Source organism: Vigna unguiculata, chromosome 1 (genome assembly GCF_004118075.2).
Source record: "Vigna unguiculata cultivar IT97K-499-35 chromosome 1, ASM411807v1, whole genome shotgun sequence".
Lineage (NCBI taxonomy): Eukaryota > Viridiplantae > Streptophyta > Magnoliopsida > Fabales > Fabaceae > Vigna > Vigna unguiculata.
The window spans coordinates 20,560,631-20,579,329 of NC_040279.1; the positions used below are offsets into that span (position 1 = coordinate 20,560,631).

Here is an 18,699-nt window from a genome sequence, read left to right on the forward strand (position 1 = left end):
TAATTATATGAAGAGATATTGCTTTTAATTATTAGAATCATATCACTAATCTCTTATCAGAACAAAGGTTGTAGAAGATATGTTGAGTTGTTGGGCTCATGAAGAGGAGTGTGATAACAAAATAGGCTCTTCCTTTTTTTTTTTCTTTTTTTCATCTCTCTTTTTTTTTTCTTTTTTTTTCCCTAAAATTAAAGTTTGAAAAATCTTTCAAGAAAATTTTGTTTCACATTTTTTTATTATTTATTTATTTATTTATTTATTTTATTTTTTTGAAAATAAATTTATTCACCCGGACGAAATTGGGTGTTGACAAATATCATTACTTAAAGTTTGATATCATTTATATAATATGTGAAAGGTATATATATTATTACCTCTATCAAAGCATCATTAATTGCAGTTCGAATGATTTTTCTTATTCAAGACATGACATAATACTTACATTTCCATGAATCTTCTTGCTTGTTACACTAAACATGACAAAGAAAATAATCACATGTCAAGGTCATAAGTTAACCCGCAAAAATTAATAACTTGCTAAATTAATAAGTTCCAACCTTTGGGTATAATACCTTAATCTGTTGTGCTCTAGGCTTACCCAAAATTCTAATTAAATTTTGAAAATATAAAATATAGGTTAGTTATACTATAGCTAAGTAGATGATATGAAAAAAAGTAATACTTAATCTTGTAATATGTTTTTCAAAAGCAAATTTAATCTCCTAATGCATTGAATAAAACCATAAAACAATGCATTGTGTTGGAATGATGATCAATAGTTGCTAATGGGACCTACCATCAATCACAAGTAGTTAGTCGAATAATAAATAATACTTTATAAAATATTACAAGCAATAAAACCTACCCATCAATGTGCGACACAAAGTAGATTTCTCTTTTTAACTCAACCATCCTTGTTTGCAAATAAAGTTTGATGTGCTCATGTGTGTTTCCAGAAGGTCCTAGGGTTGCTGAGCCAGGGGAAGAAGAGGAGTCATACAACGATAAGTGTAACGAGAAGCAAGTGCAGATCGAAACTGTTGTCGAGGGTGATGAACTAAGTCTCCTTGAAATTATTGGGTATGAGTGGGTACTGCATGAACTTAAGGATTTCGCCACCCGTTACCGATTGGGTAATGACTTGGGCTACTTCACCGAGCAACATGAAATATTTTGGGATGACGTCGAGGATGGTTCCCTTTGACTAAGGGTTTGTGTTGGCAATGAATGTGTGTGTCATAGGCGGGAAGGGTCACAACTAGACTTATTTTTTGTTTACGCTTGCTTCTTCACTGATCTGCACATCTAGCTCCTGTTTGAGGACTTCCACCTGGGGGTCCTGAGAGAACTGAATTTTGCATGCACCCAGATCCATCCGAACACTTGGGTGGCATTACAGGCGTTTGATATCTTGTGCCGGGTGATTGACCTTACACCAACCACCCACCTTTTCCTTGATCATCTTCGTCCCCGCTTTGCACAATCTCTACACTGCTTCTTACAAGGGTTTCAAGATTGATTTTTCCAAAGTCTCTATTAGTTGTAAGGGCCTCAATCTAAGGTTAATAGAGTTGTCTTTTCTACAAAAAATGGTCTCAATGTTCTAATTTCAAATTCGTTAGGTATTATCCACTTTAGAATTTGAAACTTCTTTTATGATTTTGTCTTTTAAATATGCTTCAAATGATTGAAGGGAGAAAATGTATTTAAATTAATTTTAACCTCAAGTTCTAAATAAAGAAACTATTAGATATATTATAACATATGAAACTTAAAACCTAACAAATATATATTATTTTTTGTTAAAAGATATCATATCATTTATAAATTTATGAAAAATAGTTTTTGACATTTTTTTACAAACTTGATAAAATTTCTATAAATAAAATTAAAACGGGTTAATTTTTTATTTTTTAATTAAAATGAAGTAATAAAATAATATTTTTTTAACTAAACAAGTAGTTTGTCAAATTTTATTAAAAAAAACTTTGTAAAAAATATCATTTCCCTAAATTTATTATTTTAAATTAAGAGCCCATGTACTTTTTGGTTTCCAACGATCATTCTTCTTTTATTTTTCCTACTACGGTGAGCACATTGTTCAAATTGCAACGCCCGCAAAACGTAAATGGGAATAACAAACCCTGTGCGTCATTTTAACAAACATCTTGCCAACCAAGTACTGGTGTTGGTAATCAAAGACCTTCCATTAGATGCGCACCCACCATCACCATCACCGTCACCGTCAGCTACGCCATGGACAGATGACGCTGTCACGGAAGTTCTCCGCTCCATCTCCCGCTACACCCTCCAATCACCTCGCTCCATTGGTCGCCAGAGCGGCTTCCGCCACCGCACCCCGCTGCGGCAGCGCAACCTCAACCTAGAACACAACAAGCTCTGCAACAACACCCTCGTCTTAGGTCCCGCCGCCCACCTAGACCCCTACAAGGTCTACCTCGGGCCCCTAAAAGCCCTCGAGTTCTTCCACTGGGTCGAAGCCCGCTTCGCCTTTGCCCACTCCGAAGCCACGTGCCGCGAGCTGGCATGCCTACTTGCCCGCGCCAGCACAACCAAGCCCCTCTGGAATTTCCTCAAACAATGCCCCTACGTGACCACCGCCACTGTCACGTGCGTCATCAAACTCCTCGGAGAACAAGGCCTCGCCGACGAAGCCTTGCTCACCTTCCACCGAATGAAACAGTTCCGCTGCAAACCCGATACCCATTCCTACAACGCGCTGATCCACGCGCTATGCTGCGTGGGGAACTTCACCAAGGCGCGTTTCCTTCTCCAGCAAATGGAGCTTCCCGGTTTCTGGTGCCCGCCAGACACCTTCACTTACACGATTCTCATAAGCTCTTATTGCCGCTACGGCAGGCTCACCGGCTGCAGGAAGGCCACGCGCAGGCGGATTTACGAGGCCGGGCGTCTCTTCCGGTGGATGCTTTTCAGAGGGTTGGTTCCCGATGTTGTGACTTACAATGCCCTAATTGATGGGTGCTGTAAGACTTTGCGCGTGGAGAGGGCTTTGGAGTTGTTCGATGATATGAAGACAAGGGGTGTTGTTCCGAACCGTGTTACTTATGGGTCTTTCATAAGGTACTATAGTGCTGTGAATGAGATTGATAAGGGTGTTGAGATGTTGAGGCAGATGCAGAGGTTGCGGCATGGAGTTCCCAGTTCGAGTTCATATACTCCCATCATTCACGCGCTTTGTGAAGCTGGGAGGGTTGTTGAGGCTTGGGGGTTTCTTGTTGAGTTGGTTGATGGCGGATCCGTGCCCAGAGAGTATACTTATGGGTTGGTTTGTGATGCGCTTCGCGCTGCCGGGGAGGGTGGCTTGTTATTGGAGGAGGATGGGGTGCACAAGAGAATAAAGGATGGCATATGGAATAGGTATAGGCAAATGATGAAGGTGAAACCTGTTATGGCTCGCAAGGGCTATCCAGAGATGGAGGAACCAGTTTGAGTTTGAATGCACAAATCTAATGTTGGGTTGAATTTCTATTTGAATTTGGGTCGTGCTGCTTGTGAAGTCAATCCGGAATGTGGTTATCTTGAAATGATTGTTATTGATTCTTCTGATGCAGGTATTCCATTTGACATTGTACCACTGTTTTGCTTTCAAAACATGTCACCTTTATAAGTTGACATATCATGTATATTTAGTCCAAATAACATGTTAGTGATTTAACATCTGGCATAGATTTAGAATACGAGTAATATTTCCTTCAAAATATGAGTTTCATTTTGCACTGGAGTAACTCCATGTTTAGGCATTAGTTAGTTACAGTAGCATAGTGATATATATAATTTTAAGCTATAGCAATTTCAGCAATGCCTTTTTTTTTGGTTGCTGAATTTTCCTGTTCATCTGATCAGCGGCACCTAATTGGAAAACCAGTTTGTGTTGATGTCGCTAGTGTTGAATTTACTTGCTTATTTTCCTCTATTACCACCAGTGTCTTACAAAATTGGTAAACCAGTTTGTGTTGATGTTGCTAGTGTTGCATAGTCTTCTTTCGTATTACTATATCGGTAACAATGTAAAACATGACTTATCTTTGTCCATCCCTAGCAGTTTTCAACATTCTCCAATGGAGTGATGCATACGTAACTGACAGAGTAAAAATGATAAGGTAATGAAATGGATGGAATCCGAACCATACGTAACTAAGATTTAATCTTTAGTGTTGCATACGGATTTAATCACAATTGGCTGTTTGCCTAATTTTCAGCGTTGTACTGATGGGAGCTACTTATTAAGTTGATCTCCTGACTGACTACTCAAAAAAGATTGTTGACTCCATAATGCCTTTAGATAACTGGAAATAGAAGGCTGTATCGTCAAAATAAGATTCTTAGATCCTGTGCAGAGGGATTGGAGACTATGTTTTCTCTAATGATCGGTACCTTCGTTTTCGGCATGTTTTAGAAGGTTGTATGCTCTCTACTTTTTTCATCTAAAAAAATTAGTTTTCAAACTGAGATGCTAGCCAATTGTACTTGCTTTTTTTTCTTTTATGGTTTTTCTAGAACCGTGACTAATAGCCTATGTTATGCAGATGGTCACAAATTTGAAGCTCTGTAAACTTATTTGCTGAAGTTGATACGCAGTTGATACAATGCCGAAGTAAGAGGGATTGAAGCTCTGTAAACTTATGATTTTTAGCTTGCTTATTTGGCACAAGTTGGGGCTAATCATATGTTGCGACTAGTGTCATGTGAAGAGAAGGTTATAATACCCCTGAATATGCCACTAGTGGAAAATTAACGACGAGACTTGATATTTACTTTTGTGGGATAGTGCTCTAATGTAATTTTTTATACATGAAGAATAGTATTTTCATTACTGTAGAGGATCGTTCCCATTCATTACGACCTGGGATGGTCGCAGGTTTTCTGATAGATTCCCCTTCAATTCGTTTTACACTTCCACCTTTTCATTATACTTATTTTTTATTTTTCTACTGGAAACAAACTGAGTTTAGTTATTTGCTATAACTTCATCTACTTCTCATTTCTGCCATCTTAACTCCTTTAATACTAAACAATGTTTTGATTAAAATTATGCATACCAAATACAAATTAAAATTATGCATTTTAAAATTTAATTATATAAATTTTGAATTAGAAAGATTCTGATATAGTCCCCACTATTTTTCATATTAAAATAATAATTATATATATATATATATATATATATATATATATATATATATATATATATATATAATGAAGAACCATAAGACTGAATTACCTAGATGCTTGCGCCCATAAGAAATCACGAAGTCATCCATTAATGGTAATGGAACTCTGCGCAAAATTTCCTCCTATAATATGAGTTACTATCCCTTGATTACTTATACTACCCCAAACATCTGACTGCATTTTCCAACTAAAATGAAATATATATATATATATATATATATTAGCGTCGAAAAAGATAGAGAATTTGCAGATGAAATATTAATGATTTTTGAGAAAGAATTAAATGCATTTGTCATTTAATTATAGTAAAATTGAAGGTTAAGATGAAAAATAAACTATTTTCGCTAATTTTGAAGTAAATGAATTCCTATTTATTTATTTATTAAAATTATATATTTTTTATAAAACCTTTTTTTAAGGAAAAATCTATTATAAAAAGGTTACTTTATTTAAGAAAACTTACTTTATTCTAAGAAATCTGTAATGCATATTTCCTTTTCTTCTTATTCTTTTCTATCTCTGTTATTCTCTTAAGAATTCCTTTTCTGTCTTTTATCTTAATTTTTTTCTCCAATTTTTTTTCTTTCAAAATCTAATAACACCTTATAATAACCGAGAAATTAAGAATAATTTCTAATCGATTTCTGTTGACAACAAAGTTGATTTTTGATACAGTAAGAGTGCCATACCGTAAAACACCTACCACTGACATCAGATAGGATCTTAAAACATATCAACACCAAGCTTGGCTAACTTGCAATTAGATCCTGTAAGAGAAGAAATCAAACGAGCTTGTGCCAGATGTTTTATGAAGCAGATCTTAAAATATTTTTGGTTTGAGTCGTGGCAGGTAGATATGTTATTTTAAGGTTAAGAAGATAATCAAGTTGATTGAAGTTTTTACAAAAGAAAATGTTGTATAAAACTTGGTTGTAATATATTGAGTCGGAGTAACAAAACTATCGGTTATTATCATGTCATCAACATAGTGGAGAGAAAGTTTGAAAATAAAAACCATAGAGTTGATGAAATCCTTTTCCACTGGACATGCTTTGTAGTGATACTAAAAGTCCTATGTATTTTTGTACATTGCAGCCAACCAAATAGTATCTTTAAGTGCTTGCTTGACACTTGTAGGTTCAAACTGAGAGAGAAACAATGAGGAAGATCTAGTTTCCGGTGACAATATCAAATATAGACTGAGATGCATGAGGGACAATAACAGAAGCAAAAAGGAGTAGTGCTAGATTCATGTGTCATAGAAGTAACTAAATAATCAATGTTTCGTAACTAAATCTAATTGAAGAACAGCACAAACAGGAATTGATCTAAGTTTTATTATTTAACAATCCCTTTTCAACAACTAATCCAGATATAAACTTAATGATTAAACATCCTCTGACAGATAAATGATTGAAAAGAATAATAAAAACTTTGTTTTTCAACCTATGTTGTATTTGTAACACAAACACTTATTTTAGGAGCAAACTATGGTAAATTAAGTGATATGCCTCCATCATTTGACATAAATAGCAAACAACAAGTAATAAACAAGAAATTGATTGCTGGAAACAAAGAATATTACTTTGGTAACTAGTAAGCCAGACATCAACATAAAGAACTAACATCTAGGTGTGTAGGTCTGTAGCATATAAAAATTCACCGTTTGTTGGAGCCTAAAACGTGAGTCACTCCTAAGTCCCACATAGATTATAGTAGATAACAGCCACCTGACGTTCTTGCATAAAAGGAACCTCCTGCCATTGAAAGACTCATACCTTTCTCGGCCTTTTGGCTAAGATCAAGTGTAGTATCTGTTCTTATCAGTTTAATATCTGATATGTGGGCCAATGGTCCACACGATATTAAATTAATTTTTTAATGGGGAAGATCCATAACAGTAGCTTGCTACTGGGTTCTTCAAGTGTCGCCCTTGTGTTGCACTATAACATGGCCTGGCACACCCTCCAATCTAGTTCTTTATTTGTCTTTATTACTTTACTATGTTTTAAGAAATCCAAATTTTGTTTGGGTGAATTGATTGTGTATTGCACTTTACTATATGAAATTATAAAATATAATAGGTTTTCTTTAGAACTTACAAATAGTCTCTTCCATTTTTACACTTTAGAAAATGAAGGTATTAATTATAATCGAAATCCAAAACTTATAATTAATAAATATGATACATTTTATTTTTCATGAATTATTCATATGCATTTATATTTATGGAAGAATAAAATGATTTTATAGTAGAATTTATACTATTATCTAGAAAAATATTTGCAATTAGTAGGTTTTGTTATAAGGTGAGGTAAATAAAAATTGTGTTGGTAGTTAATCAGTCCCTTCAAATTGACAGATATAATTATTAGTATTCTTGTTACGGAATGTAGTCAAATATCGAAGTAACTTACAGTTTATAGTCCCTCAAAAACAGTGTATGCATAGAGATAAGTTAATGGCTGAACCATGGAGTGTTATTTATTTGATTTTGATTATTTATATATATATATATATATATATATATATATATATATATATATGTATATATATATATAATTTGATAATTTTTTTTTAATTTTAAATTATATCATTTTACAACTGATATTTAAAATAATGTAATATTAAATTTCTAATTCAAGACATAATTATAAAAGAACTAATTTCTAAATAACTTTTTAGTGGCAGATTTTTAAATAAAAAGTTTAATAGAACTTGATTAACATATTTGAATTTATTCATGAAGTCAAATGAGTTTTGTGGTATAAGAATAAAAGATGTGTATTCTAGTTTACATTTGCTACTTGATTTTGATTAAAATGTAATTGATTAAAAATTTTGACGGTTATTACTCTCATATTAAATTTATTTTCTCTAAAGAAATATTTAATTCCTTGTGGACTTTTTCCAATTTTTAAGTACAAAATTAGGGTATATTTGTCAAAAAATAAAACAAAATTATAGTCCATATAAAGCTTTGTTGAATTTATTATAGTACTTGTTTTAGTTCATATATAAAGCTTTGTTGAATTTATTAACAAAAGATTTTGGCATTCACTTCAAAATTAGGTGTTTGCTATAGGCCAAAGACAAAAATCAATCAGAATCTCTCTTGATTCAAAATTTATGACTATCTTTAGGCCAAAATCAGAATCTATATAGAAGATAAAGATTACAAAGGTAATAATAGAAGATAAAGATACAAAGATAATAACCACATATAAGATCTCCCTTATTGTTAATAAAATTTAAACTAAATATAGAAAAAATTTAGGCTCAATTCCTGGCCATAAACTTTAGGTTGGTTTTTGGATGTTTAATATCCATCTTCAACTATCAGGTAGGGCCCTAGATAACAGGGATGATACTCATTCCTTCAACCTTGAATCTTTAGTTTTTTGAGATAAAAGGGTATTATAACCTGCGCACCATCTTCTAGTATCAAATTAACCCTTTACTTTTCTTCTCACCATCTTTAGTTAAGTTTCTCCTTTTTTGTTAAATTTGGCTTCAGTCTCTAACTGCTTAATAATTCATGGTCTGATTTACTTTACCTACAAAATAAACAACTTATAAGTTTTGTTTTAACTAACCAACAAATAGCCCTCCGTTCGTGTTGAGCTTGATTTAAACTGACCTTTTAGGCTAGCTTCCAGCCAAGCTCAGTTAATTACTTTAAACGGCGTGCCCGGCCCCAAGACGAGCTTGGAGTTTCTTTAGTCTATCATATGCCTATAATGTTTCAATAGAGAAAAATGGTGAAGTCAAATACAAAGTAACTTTGAAAAGTCGAGAATAATGCTCAGTGACCACTTAACACCTTTCATTAAGGCCTTTCAGTAATAAAGAAAGTAATCTGAGTAATAAGAAAATTAATTAAATAAGTTAAGATATTTGCTAATCTGTGAATGTATATTTAAACTTAAACAATATGATATATATTTTAGAAAATAATAATTTTTTTATGAAGGTTGTTGTCCTTTTCAATTTTTTTTATAGACAAAATGAATTATTTCATTAAGTTTGTATATTTATTAAATTTATGATAAGTTTGTAGATTTATTATGTTTATGATTGTGAATTTTAGATAATGCAAGAAAAAGATAATTATTTACGAGATTATCAAATTATCTTTATGGACATTATGTATTTAAAGGTTTTGAACAATTTTATGGTTACCTCTTTCTTAACGAGAAAAATAGAGACGCACATTAAATTTTGATGGTTGCTCTCCTTCTCTTGGTGGTTGGAGTTGTTTACGTTTTCTTCTGAAGGTTGTCGTATCGTCTCATTCTCCCGCCTTACCTCCTCGATGCATTGCATAATCTGCTACATGGTGTTCTTGCTTGAGTGGAGTTGGAATCAAGTTTTACAGAGACCCTATGATGGACGCCAATTACTCCATTCAAAAAGGTATTATTGACCATCAATAGTAGTGATCCTAAGTCCCGTGTATTTTTCTACATTGGAGCCAACCAAATAGTATCTTTAAGTGCTTGCTTCACACTTGTAGGTTCAAACTAAGACAGAAACAACATGGATGTATTGGGTTTAAAAATACTATACTTAAATCAGAGGATGATGAGTGAGGTGTATCAGGGATAAGAATATATGCAAAAGGAGTAGTGCTAGATTGATATATCATAGAAATAATTATGTATAATTACTAATTTAGTTCTCTAATTTTTTGGTTTAGTTCATTTTGGTCCCTTTATTATTTTTTGGTTTAATTTAGTCATTCAATTATGTAAGAAAGGTTCAATTTGATAATTTCTATTAAGTTGAAGTTAATATCATATTCATATATAACATGTGTTAATTAGTGAAATTTCAATTTTTAATTTTTTTTAAATATATAAACTGCCACATGTCAGGTTATAGTCGTGTCACGTGACATGTGACAGCAGTAGTGGTTGTTTTCAATTTAGTCCTCTATTTAAATTTTTATTCAATTTAGTTGCTTATTTTTTAAAACAATCTAATTTTGTCCTCTTCAAGTTGAGACCAAATTAGTGTATAAGCTTAATTATAACTTATAAATACATTTTAAAATAATATTTTACAATTTACACATCAAATCACTCTACCTAAAGTACATTTGTAATTTTTTACGTTCATAAATTATATTTAAGTAATTAATATAACATTTAGATAATTTTGTAGTGGTGTAAGTGTGAGACTTTAGTATAAATACTGACTCAGAATTTTGAAAAAATTTAATGTACAAGAAAAAAAAATTACCATAAAGAAATCTATGTTCATTAAACAGAACATCCTCGAAAGATATATTTTTTCTCTGGATGATAGACATTTCTAATCTGTGTAATTAAGAATACCGTAAGAAAAAACACTCTTCTACCTTAAAATCAAGTTTATGAGGCTATAAAAAAGAGAAGTAAGCACAACCAAATGTTTTCAGAAAATAGAAGTCCGAATCTTAATTAAAGAGAGCAGAATATAGAATTACAAAACTTAGAAGTTATAGGAAACCTATTTATAAGATATATAGCAATGATAAAAGTATAATCACAAAACTTTAAAGAAACAGAAGTATAATGCAATAAAGTGAGACTCAAATCAACAATACGTTTATGTTTCATTTCATCAGCATTACTTTGATGATGTATAAGAGGACAAATGAGTATGTAATTTATACCATAACAGGCTAAGAATTTTGTAAAGGGACAGTAGGTGTTTAATTAATTATACGTAAAAATGAATTTTTAAATTTATATTAAATTATTAAATAAACATACTAAATATAAATTTTAATGTATAAAATTTAATATATTTAATTTTAATCTTAAAATATAGAATATAAATGTAAGGTTCTATTTTAATTCAGGATTTTGGGTTCCACCCTTAGTAAGAAGGGACCCAAGTTAGCCACATATTTCTTATTTATAAAACTTTTCAGTTCCTCACTCTAGCTTCTTCTCTCTACGCTCCCCATCTTCTCTCAAACTCATCCCTTCCAGTCATTGTTCCACATATTTTCTTCGATTCTAACTCAGTTTTTACCACTTCTCGAGGCAAAGACTGTAAATGGGAATTTTACGGATTTCTCATCAGAACGAATCGAACTTCCCTTCCTCCGGGTAAGTCAACCCCAACTTCGCACTCTTTCATTTTTTGCCTCTGAAGTTTCATCTCTGTCTGAGCTCGATCAAGGTCTTATGTGTTCTTCCCCTGTATTCTTGCATGTCAGCTTCCTAGGCTGTATTTGGGTTTTCTAGTGCTTTCCACTTGGGGCTTTCTTCCCCTCACGTTAGCGCCAATCAAGGTAAGGGAAGCTAGGACTTTAATTTCTTTTTTAAGTGTCTTGTATGTTTTTGGTCTTGAATCGTACTTAAAATGCTGGCTTGATGTTTGTGGTTGTGTTTTTTTAGTTTTGTTGTTTGGGATTTTTGGTTTTTGCATGTTGAAACCAGTGAAAACCTACTATTCTAGCTTAAGTTAAATCATTATAGCTTAAGCGAAGATCAGTTTAGCTTAAGCGAGAATAGCAGAATTCCACTTTGCTCTCTGTTTGAATTTTAGCTTAAGCCAGAATTTCTAACTTAAGTGAGATCATATTAGCTTAAGTGAGAATTGCTGCAAAATTTTAATTTCTTATTTTAACTTGTGATTGACTGGGTTAATGTTAAAAATATGATGTATGAAGCTATGCATGAATGATGTGGCATTTTTTTGACCTGTACTTAATGTGGTTAGGTTGGGATGATAATTATTCTGAGGTAACATGTGGAATGTTGATGATAAAAGAGTTTCAAAGGAAATTCTTGGTGAAGGTGTGGTTAGTGTATGCCTTGATATAGGAGATGTCTAGATAAGGAAGGTATTCTGAACTCTAATAATCACTCACACTCACGTAGAGTAGAGTGATTATGTGGTGAGAGTAGTAGGATATCTAGTCTTGGGAGGTGTTTGAACCTAAAACAAATTGGGATTTATCTTGTGATTGATTGGGTGATAACCCCTTGTGGCTAGACTCGGTATGTAACATCCCTACTTTTAATAAACTGTATTATTTACTTTGAATAAAACACTTAGAAAATCTTCTATTTTTACTCATGTTTTCGTATTTTATTATGATGTAGTTTAAACATTAAAAATATATTTTATCATGATGTAGTTTTTACTTATTGAAAACAATAATAAGAAGAAAACAAAACTAATGAAATATGTATGTGTATATATATATATATATATATATATATATATTAAAAAAATATGAGGTAAAAATGTATTAATTAAAATATTATTAAATAGGTATGTGTATTAAAAAAATCTTCTAAAGAGATAAGAAGATAAAGAGAGAAGATAAGAAGAAGAAAAAAAAGAAAAGATAAAAGAAAAGAAAAAGGAAAAAAAAGAAGATAACCTAAAGAGATAAACATTATCTTTTCATTAATGAAAACAATGATGATTTGGATAAAAAAATGAGCACATGCATGACTTATATATATATATATATATATATATATATATATATATATATATATATATATATATATATATATATGGAATGAGAGAAGTTAAGTGAGGAAGTGAAAAAGAAAGAAAGAAAGAAAGGAGAAGAGAGAGAAAGAAAGGAGGAAGATAGAGAAAGAAAAGGAAAGAGAGAAAGTTTAGAGCAAAGATTCAAAGAGATCCCAGACATCTACAAATATTATTAGTACGTCCTTCCATCAATAAGGCAAGAGGGAGTGAGGTTAAACTTGTTTATATTAATTTTTGATAAACTTATGGATTTTATATTAATCCTTTATTTATTTTTGAATAATATATTATTCTATTTACTTCCATTTAACTTATTCACATTTATTATCCTTTTCTATTTATTTAATCTATCTTTAGTTATACACTGATCCAATTTTCTTATTTTATTTAATTTATTTAATCTTCAGTTATGCAGTGATATGTTTATTTATTTATTTTATTCAATTTATCTTCAGTTATACACTAGTCCTATTTATTTATTTTATTTTATTTATCTCCAGTTATGCACTGCACTGATCATGTTTATTTATTTTATTTTATTTATCTTCAATTATGCACTAGTCTTATTTATTTATTTTATTTTATTTATCTCTAATCATGTACTGATCCTAATTATTTATTTTATTTAATCTCCAATTATGAACTAGTCTTGTTTATTTATTTAATTTATCTCCAGTTATGCACTGGTCCTGTTTATTTATTTTATTTAATCTCGAATTATGTACTGGTCCTGATTATTTATTTAATTTATCTATAATCATGCATTGATCCTATTTATTTATTTTTATTTAATCCCCAGTTATGTATGGGTCCTGTATATTTATTTATTTAATTTATCTTCAGTTACGCACTGATCCTGTTTATTTATTTCATTTAGTATATCTCCAGTTACGCATTGTTCTTGTTTAATTTATATTTTTGTTATTATATTTATTTATAATATTCTAATCCTTATCTTGTTATTTATTTAAAGTTCTTGCCTTGATTATTCTTTTATCATTATTTTATAATAAATAAATAAATATAAAGTAAAAGTAAATATTATTTTATTCAGTGAGCTTGGATAGAAGAAAATTACATGTATATTTTATTGTTATTTTATATTCTTTGTGTATAGTTTATACAATGACATGATTTGATAGTCATCACATCTTATGACCTTTGAAAATATCCAAGAGTATGTCACTTAAGTAAGAGTTAAGTTTGGTTTCAATAAGTTGAGATAAACTAGTGTCAGAATGTTTGTATTTGGGAAGTCATAGTTTGGTATATTGCGGGATGAAAGGCAAGGACCATGGTGGGGTCTAAGGAAGTTTTACCAAGTAGGTGAATATCTAGATAGTTCAGAATAATGCACTGGACTAGGATATTCATAGGCCAAACTTGGGATTATCCAATACCTGCTCGACATCCCCAAAGTTAGGTAGTGAGTATATATCTCTTTTGTGGGCCAATAAATGACTAATATTCTCGAGAAAGAAATAATTATGATTGTACCAATGTTTTATGAGAAATACTCAACTACCTAATCACTTTCCAAATTAACTTTTGATGTTCATAATGGATCATTAGAAGTGGAATATGAATCCATATGATTGGTATAACGAGATCTAGTTTTGTGGTTGTAGGTCCAATTCTAGGCCCCTAGTGTCTGCATTTTTTGTTGAGTTTATTAAGATTGATATCTGTAAGACCCGAGAAAATTAATAAATTAAATAATTACTTAATTAATAAATGCGGGTAGAAGGCGTCTTTATGGCATTAATTGTTGTTTAATGCGACGTGGAAAAGTACTAGCTCAAGTGGTTGAGAGTACTTTGATTGTGTGAGAGGACTTGGGTTTAGAGTGTGGAATTTGAAATGTAGACTTATGTTGATTGTGTATATCATCGAATGGTATGTGGGGTAAAAGTCCCTTTTAATTTGGTTATTTTTGGGTTATGGCCAATATGTGTGTTCAGAGGATTCAAACGTGTTGCACTGCATATATATGGCTTGGTTGATGATACAAATTGATTGAACATGTTTGGTTGCGATTTGGGATTGGTTTGGGTATGTTTCGAATGATTTGTGTGCGTGTACAGAGGCAAAACCCTGCAAGTCTCACCCAAGCGAGTCCATCTCGCCTAAGCGAGAATTGCAGAGCTACGTTTCTGGTTAAAAGGCCTTGTAGCTCGTCTAGGCGAGCTGTGTTATTGTTGAGCGAGTGGCACTCTCGCTTAGGCGAGATCGCAAGGAAGTGTGCTCATGTTGAGCGCGAATTCTCGTCCAAGAAAGGTTTTTGCGTTTAACTTAACATATACTTTGCGAGATGTCGTGGCCATGCGTGGTGCTTTGGTTGTATTTTAGCCCAGACGAGTCTGAAATGGGTGTTTGGGCGACTAATGGTCTCGCCTAGGCGAGGGGATCTCTCCTAAGCGAGATGACGTGGTTTTGTTGCTGATTTAAACTCGCTCAGGCGAGGTGGACTAGCCTAAGCGAGACTGAGGGTCTAGCTTGGGCGAGGGGCCCTAGCTTAAGCGAGTTTATGCGAATTACTATGTTTCTATGTGCTTGTGAGTGTGTTTGGCTGTTATACCATGGTTAGGTTGTATATGCATGTGTTGTGGTGTGTGGGCTTGAAGGACTAAGTCCATTAGGGGTCTGGGATGTGCTTGGTGGTTGGACACATGATGGGCATGGAACTGGTTGAGTTCCCGTCGGCTACTAATGGGCGAGGAGTCCTTAGTATGGTGATTGCATGTGTCGGGCACACGATGGGCAAGGGACTGTGATGTTCCCGTCGGCTACTATTAGGCGAGGAGTCCATAGTATGGTGATTGCGTGCGTGCCAGGGTCCAAGTGTGAGACTTGGATGTTTTACTACAGACGATGAGTCTGTAGGGCAGGACTATGAGCGGGATAGGCTTATAGGGTTGGACCACAAATGAGTTACTTTCGTGGGAGCACAGGGAAGTCCTAAGACCTAGTTCATGCATATGACTCATGAAGGACTGTGAGGTCATGGTTGGGTGATTTGGAAATTATGAATTTAATGATGTTATTTTGGGTTGGGAAATATATTTATATTCATGTTTTGTTTATATATGTTGTGCATAGCTCACCCTTTCTGTGTGTGTGTGGCGATGATCGGATAACTAGTTATCCGGGAGCAGATGATGTGACAGGTGGGCCAGGAGATGCTTAGACTCGGAGCGAGGGCTAGCATGGGATATTTTGTAGATACATATGTTATATGTTTATTATTTTATCTTGAGAATATTATGTAAACCTGGAAGGAGCCATTGACTTGTATTTCAGTTTTATGAATTATGGACTCCTGGTTTTATGGCTTTATGTAGGAAAGTTTTAAATTTCCCGTGTTTTGGGAAATAGTTTATATTAAATGCGACACTTATTGTATTTCAAATTTTATTTATTAAATATCAGTAATATTCCTTAGGGATGTTACAATCTAAGGCTTATAAATTACTTGACTCCTTTCATATTTTTCTTTCATATGTACCTGTTGCATGAGCAAAAGAGGAACCTGCTCAGTGAGATTTGTTTGGGATATTATTGGTGGATCTTCTGAAGATTTACTCATGGATGATTTCTATTAATATCTTTAGGAGATATTAAAAATATAGATAATCTTCTATTCTGATATAGGACTCTTAATATTATACAAATATATGAATTTTTGTAATATTTCATGAACAATTACAGAGATGTAAACTATATATATATATATATATATATATATATATATATATATATATATATATATATATATGTATATAAGAATATGAAGTTATGTTATTATTAATGTTCTCTCAAGGAAAATCTTATTGTACAAAAAAAAATTCCATATTTTTTATCAAAATAATAATTATTCAATATAGTAGTTGGGGTGTCACACAATAGAGTTTAGAAATTAACATAGGTGTATACTTCCTTAGAATTCTATATCAAGCGCATAATTCGAATATCGAGTCAAAAGTTAGTTGGGTGTTTAATTGAATGAAAACTATGAGTTAATGTTTCTTTTATCAATGTATGTGTTTCTTGGGTGATGTACTTATGTAAATACACTAGCTTACCCCTCTTTCTTTCCGTGTTTGTTTCCTTGTTATTTATTTTTTTGTAATGGTCACCAAATGTTGGTGTGAGCATATGTAAAGACTCCTGGTGATCATCAAGATGGTGAAGATGTTGTTGTGTAGTTTAGGCGTGTTGCTAATTGCTCTTTTGAATATCTTTTGAAAAACTGGTCTTATGTCATTCCTTGTTTTGTTGAGCAATCTTTTGGAAATCTATTTTATGTTTTAAGACAAATTTATGACATTGTTCTGTGCCCATGGTACTTTTGTTTCAAGTATATTTTGAAATTACGGTAATGGTGAATTCTCATGTACTTTATGTCGCATGCTCTATATTATTATAACATGTGATATTTTGTTTATTAGAATTTATTTATTAAATGAGATGTCACAGTAAATAATTTTAAATTATAATTAAATACAAAAAAGATTTTATGTCCATAATTATTATTTTTATTTTATCTTTTATAATAAATTATTTATTATTTTTTAACTTATTTATTTTTTAAAAATAATAGTTAATTTTACATGTTTTTCATAAAACTTAATAATTATGTTTTTCTTTATCATTCATCGTTAATTTTATTTTTCATTTATTTCACTATGTTCTTAATAAATGTAAATATATTTTTTATATTAATTTAATAATATTATAATATTATCACTTATTAATATGGTATTATATATATTTAAAAAATATATACAGGAAAAATATGATAACGTGTCTATATAGTATAAATAAATAAGAAATAATATTTATTTTTTTAATAGAAAATGTATAACTTTGGGTGAGTTTTTGAATTAAAAGCTAAATTTTGATGTAGCAGAATTTTGGAGTCAACTGCGATTTTAAGATTTCAAATATAATAAATATTTTCTATCCTCACAATTAGATATAAACCTATGCGTTCCAGAGTAAATAAAGTTTTTAACTAAAACGACAAAAGTGATAAAAAAATTGTATAAAGCTAAAAGCTTACCCACAAAAGTAATTTTGATTAAAATTACATTTGAGATGAACATTTGAATATATTATATTATTTAGAATTCATGCTAAATAGGATTAAATTATGTATTTTGAAAATATATGGTATAAACATATATTTTATTATTTATTAAATAATTATATATAAAATAGTAATTCATTAATACTTTAAAGAATTAAAACTTATTTATATAAGACAATTTTTGTGCATTATTATATTTCTAGTTTCGATATATACAGTAGTCTGGGTTTCAGAAAATGGATTCGCTTCGAGACAGTATAGGCTTCTTGTATCTCGTAGGTATTTGCTAAAAAATAAAGAAAAAAGAAATCAGGAATTTAGGTCTGTATTTTTCTACACGAGTCACTCCTAAGTCCCACATAGATTATAGTAGATAACAGCCACCTGACGTTCTTGTATAAAAGGAACCTCCTGATATCAAACAATTCATACCTTTCTCGGCCTTTTGGCTAAGATCAAGTGTAGTATCTGTTCTTATCAGTTTAATATCTGATATGTGGGCCAATGGTCCACACGATATTAAATTAATTTTTTAATGGGGATGGGCTTGGCACACCTTCCAATCTAGTTTAGGCTTGGGTGACATTAGTGTTAATTGCATTGGTGATATATTGTTCTTTTATTATATGAAATTACAAAATATTATAGGTTTTCTTAAAAATTTACAAATAGTGTTCCATTTTGTTTTACCTATCTTAAGTGGAAAATAAAGGTATTATAATCTAAAAATTAAAAGAAATTTAAAAATATAATTAATAAATACATATATTCATAAATTATTCATGCGTTTACATTTATAACATTCTCTTGGAACAAAGAAAATATCAATCTCAATGTGATGAAAGACCGGATTGTGATCAAAAGACACAACACTTTGATTGTCATAAAAA

At 31.5% G+C, this 18,699-nt stretch overlaps 1 protein-coding gene, 1 non-coding gene and 1 pseudogene across 3 annotated transcripts; all 3 read left to right on the plus strand.

Annotated features, from left to right (window-relative positions):
* Positions 1 to 2,071: 2,071 nt before the first annotated feature.
* Positions 2,072 to 4,935, plus strand: LOC114175509 (pentatricopeptide repeat-containing protein At1g77405). 2 transcript variants are annotated; one of them, XM_028060275.1, is made up of 4 exons: positions 2,072 to 3,593; positions 4,082 to 4,142; positions 4,242 to 4,441; positions 4,569 to 4,935. In XM_028060275.1, the coding sequence occupies exon 1, from the start codon at positions 2,129 to 2,131 to the stop codon at positions 3,470 to 3,472; it is 1,344 nt and encodes a 447-aa protein (XP_027916076.1). In that variant the 5' UTR covers positions 2,072 to 2,128; the 3' UTR covers positions 3,473 to 3,593; positions 4,082 to 4,142; positions 4,242 to 4,441; positions 4,569 to 4,935. The 2 variants fall into 2 exon arrangements, with proteins under 2 accessions (XP_027916076.1, XP_027916069.1); XM_028060268.1 differs by having other exon boundaries at positions 2,073 to 3,593; positions 4,085 to 4,142.
* Positions 4,936 to 6,988: 2,053 nt separating this feature from the next.
* Positions 6,989 to 7,183, plus strand: LOC114165488. Its single transcript, XR_003599718.1, has one exon. It is a non-coding gene; the product is annotated as a U2 spliceosomal RNA (small nuclear RNA).
* An 11,054-nt stretch (positions 7,184 to 18,237) lies between these two features.
* Positions 18,238 to 18,398, plus strand: LOC114165547 (annotated as a pseudogene).
* The last annotated feature ends 301 nt before the right edge of the window (positions 18,399 to 18,699 follow it).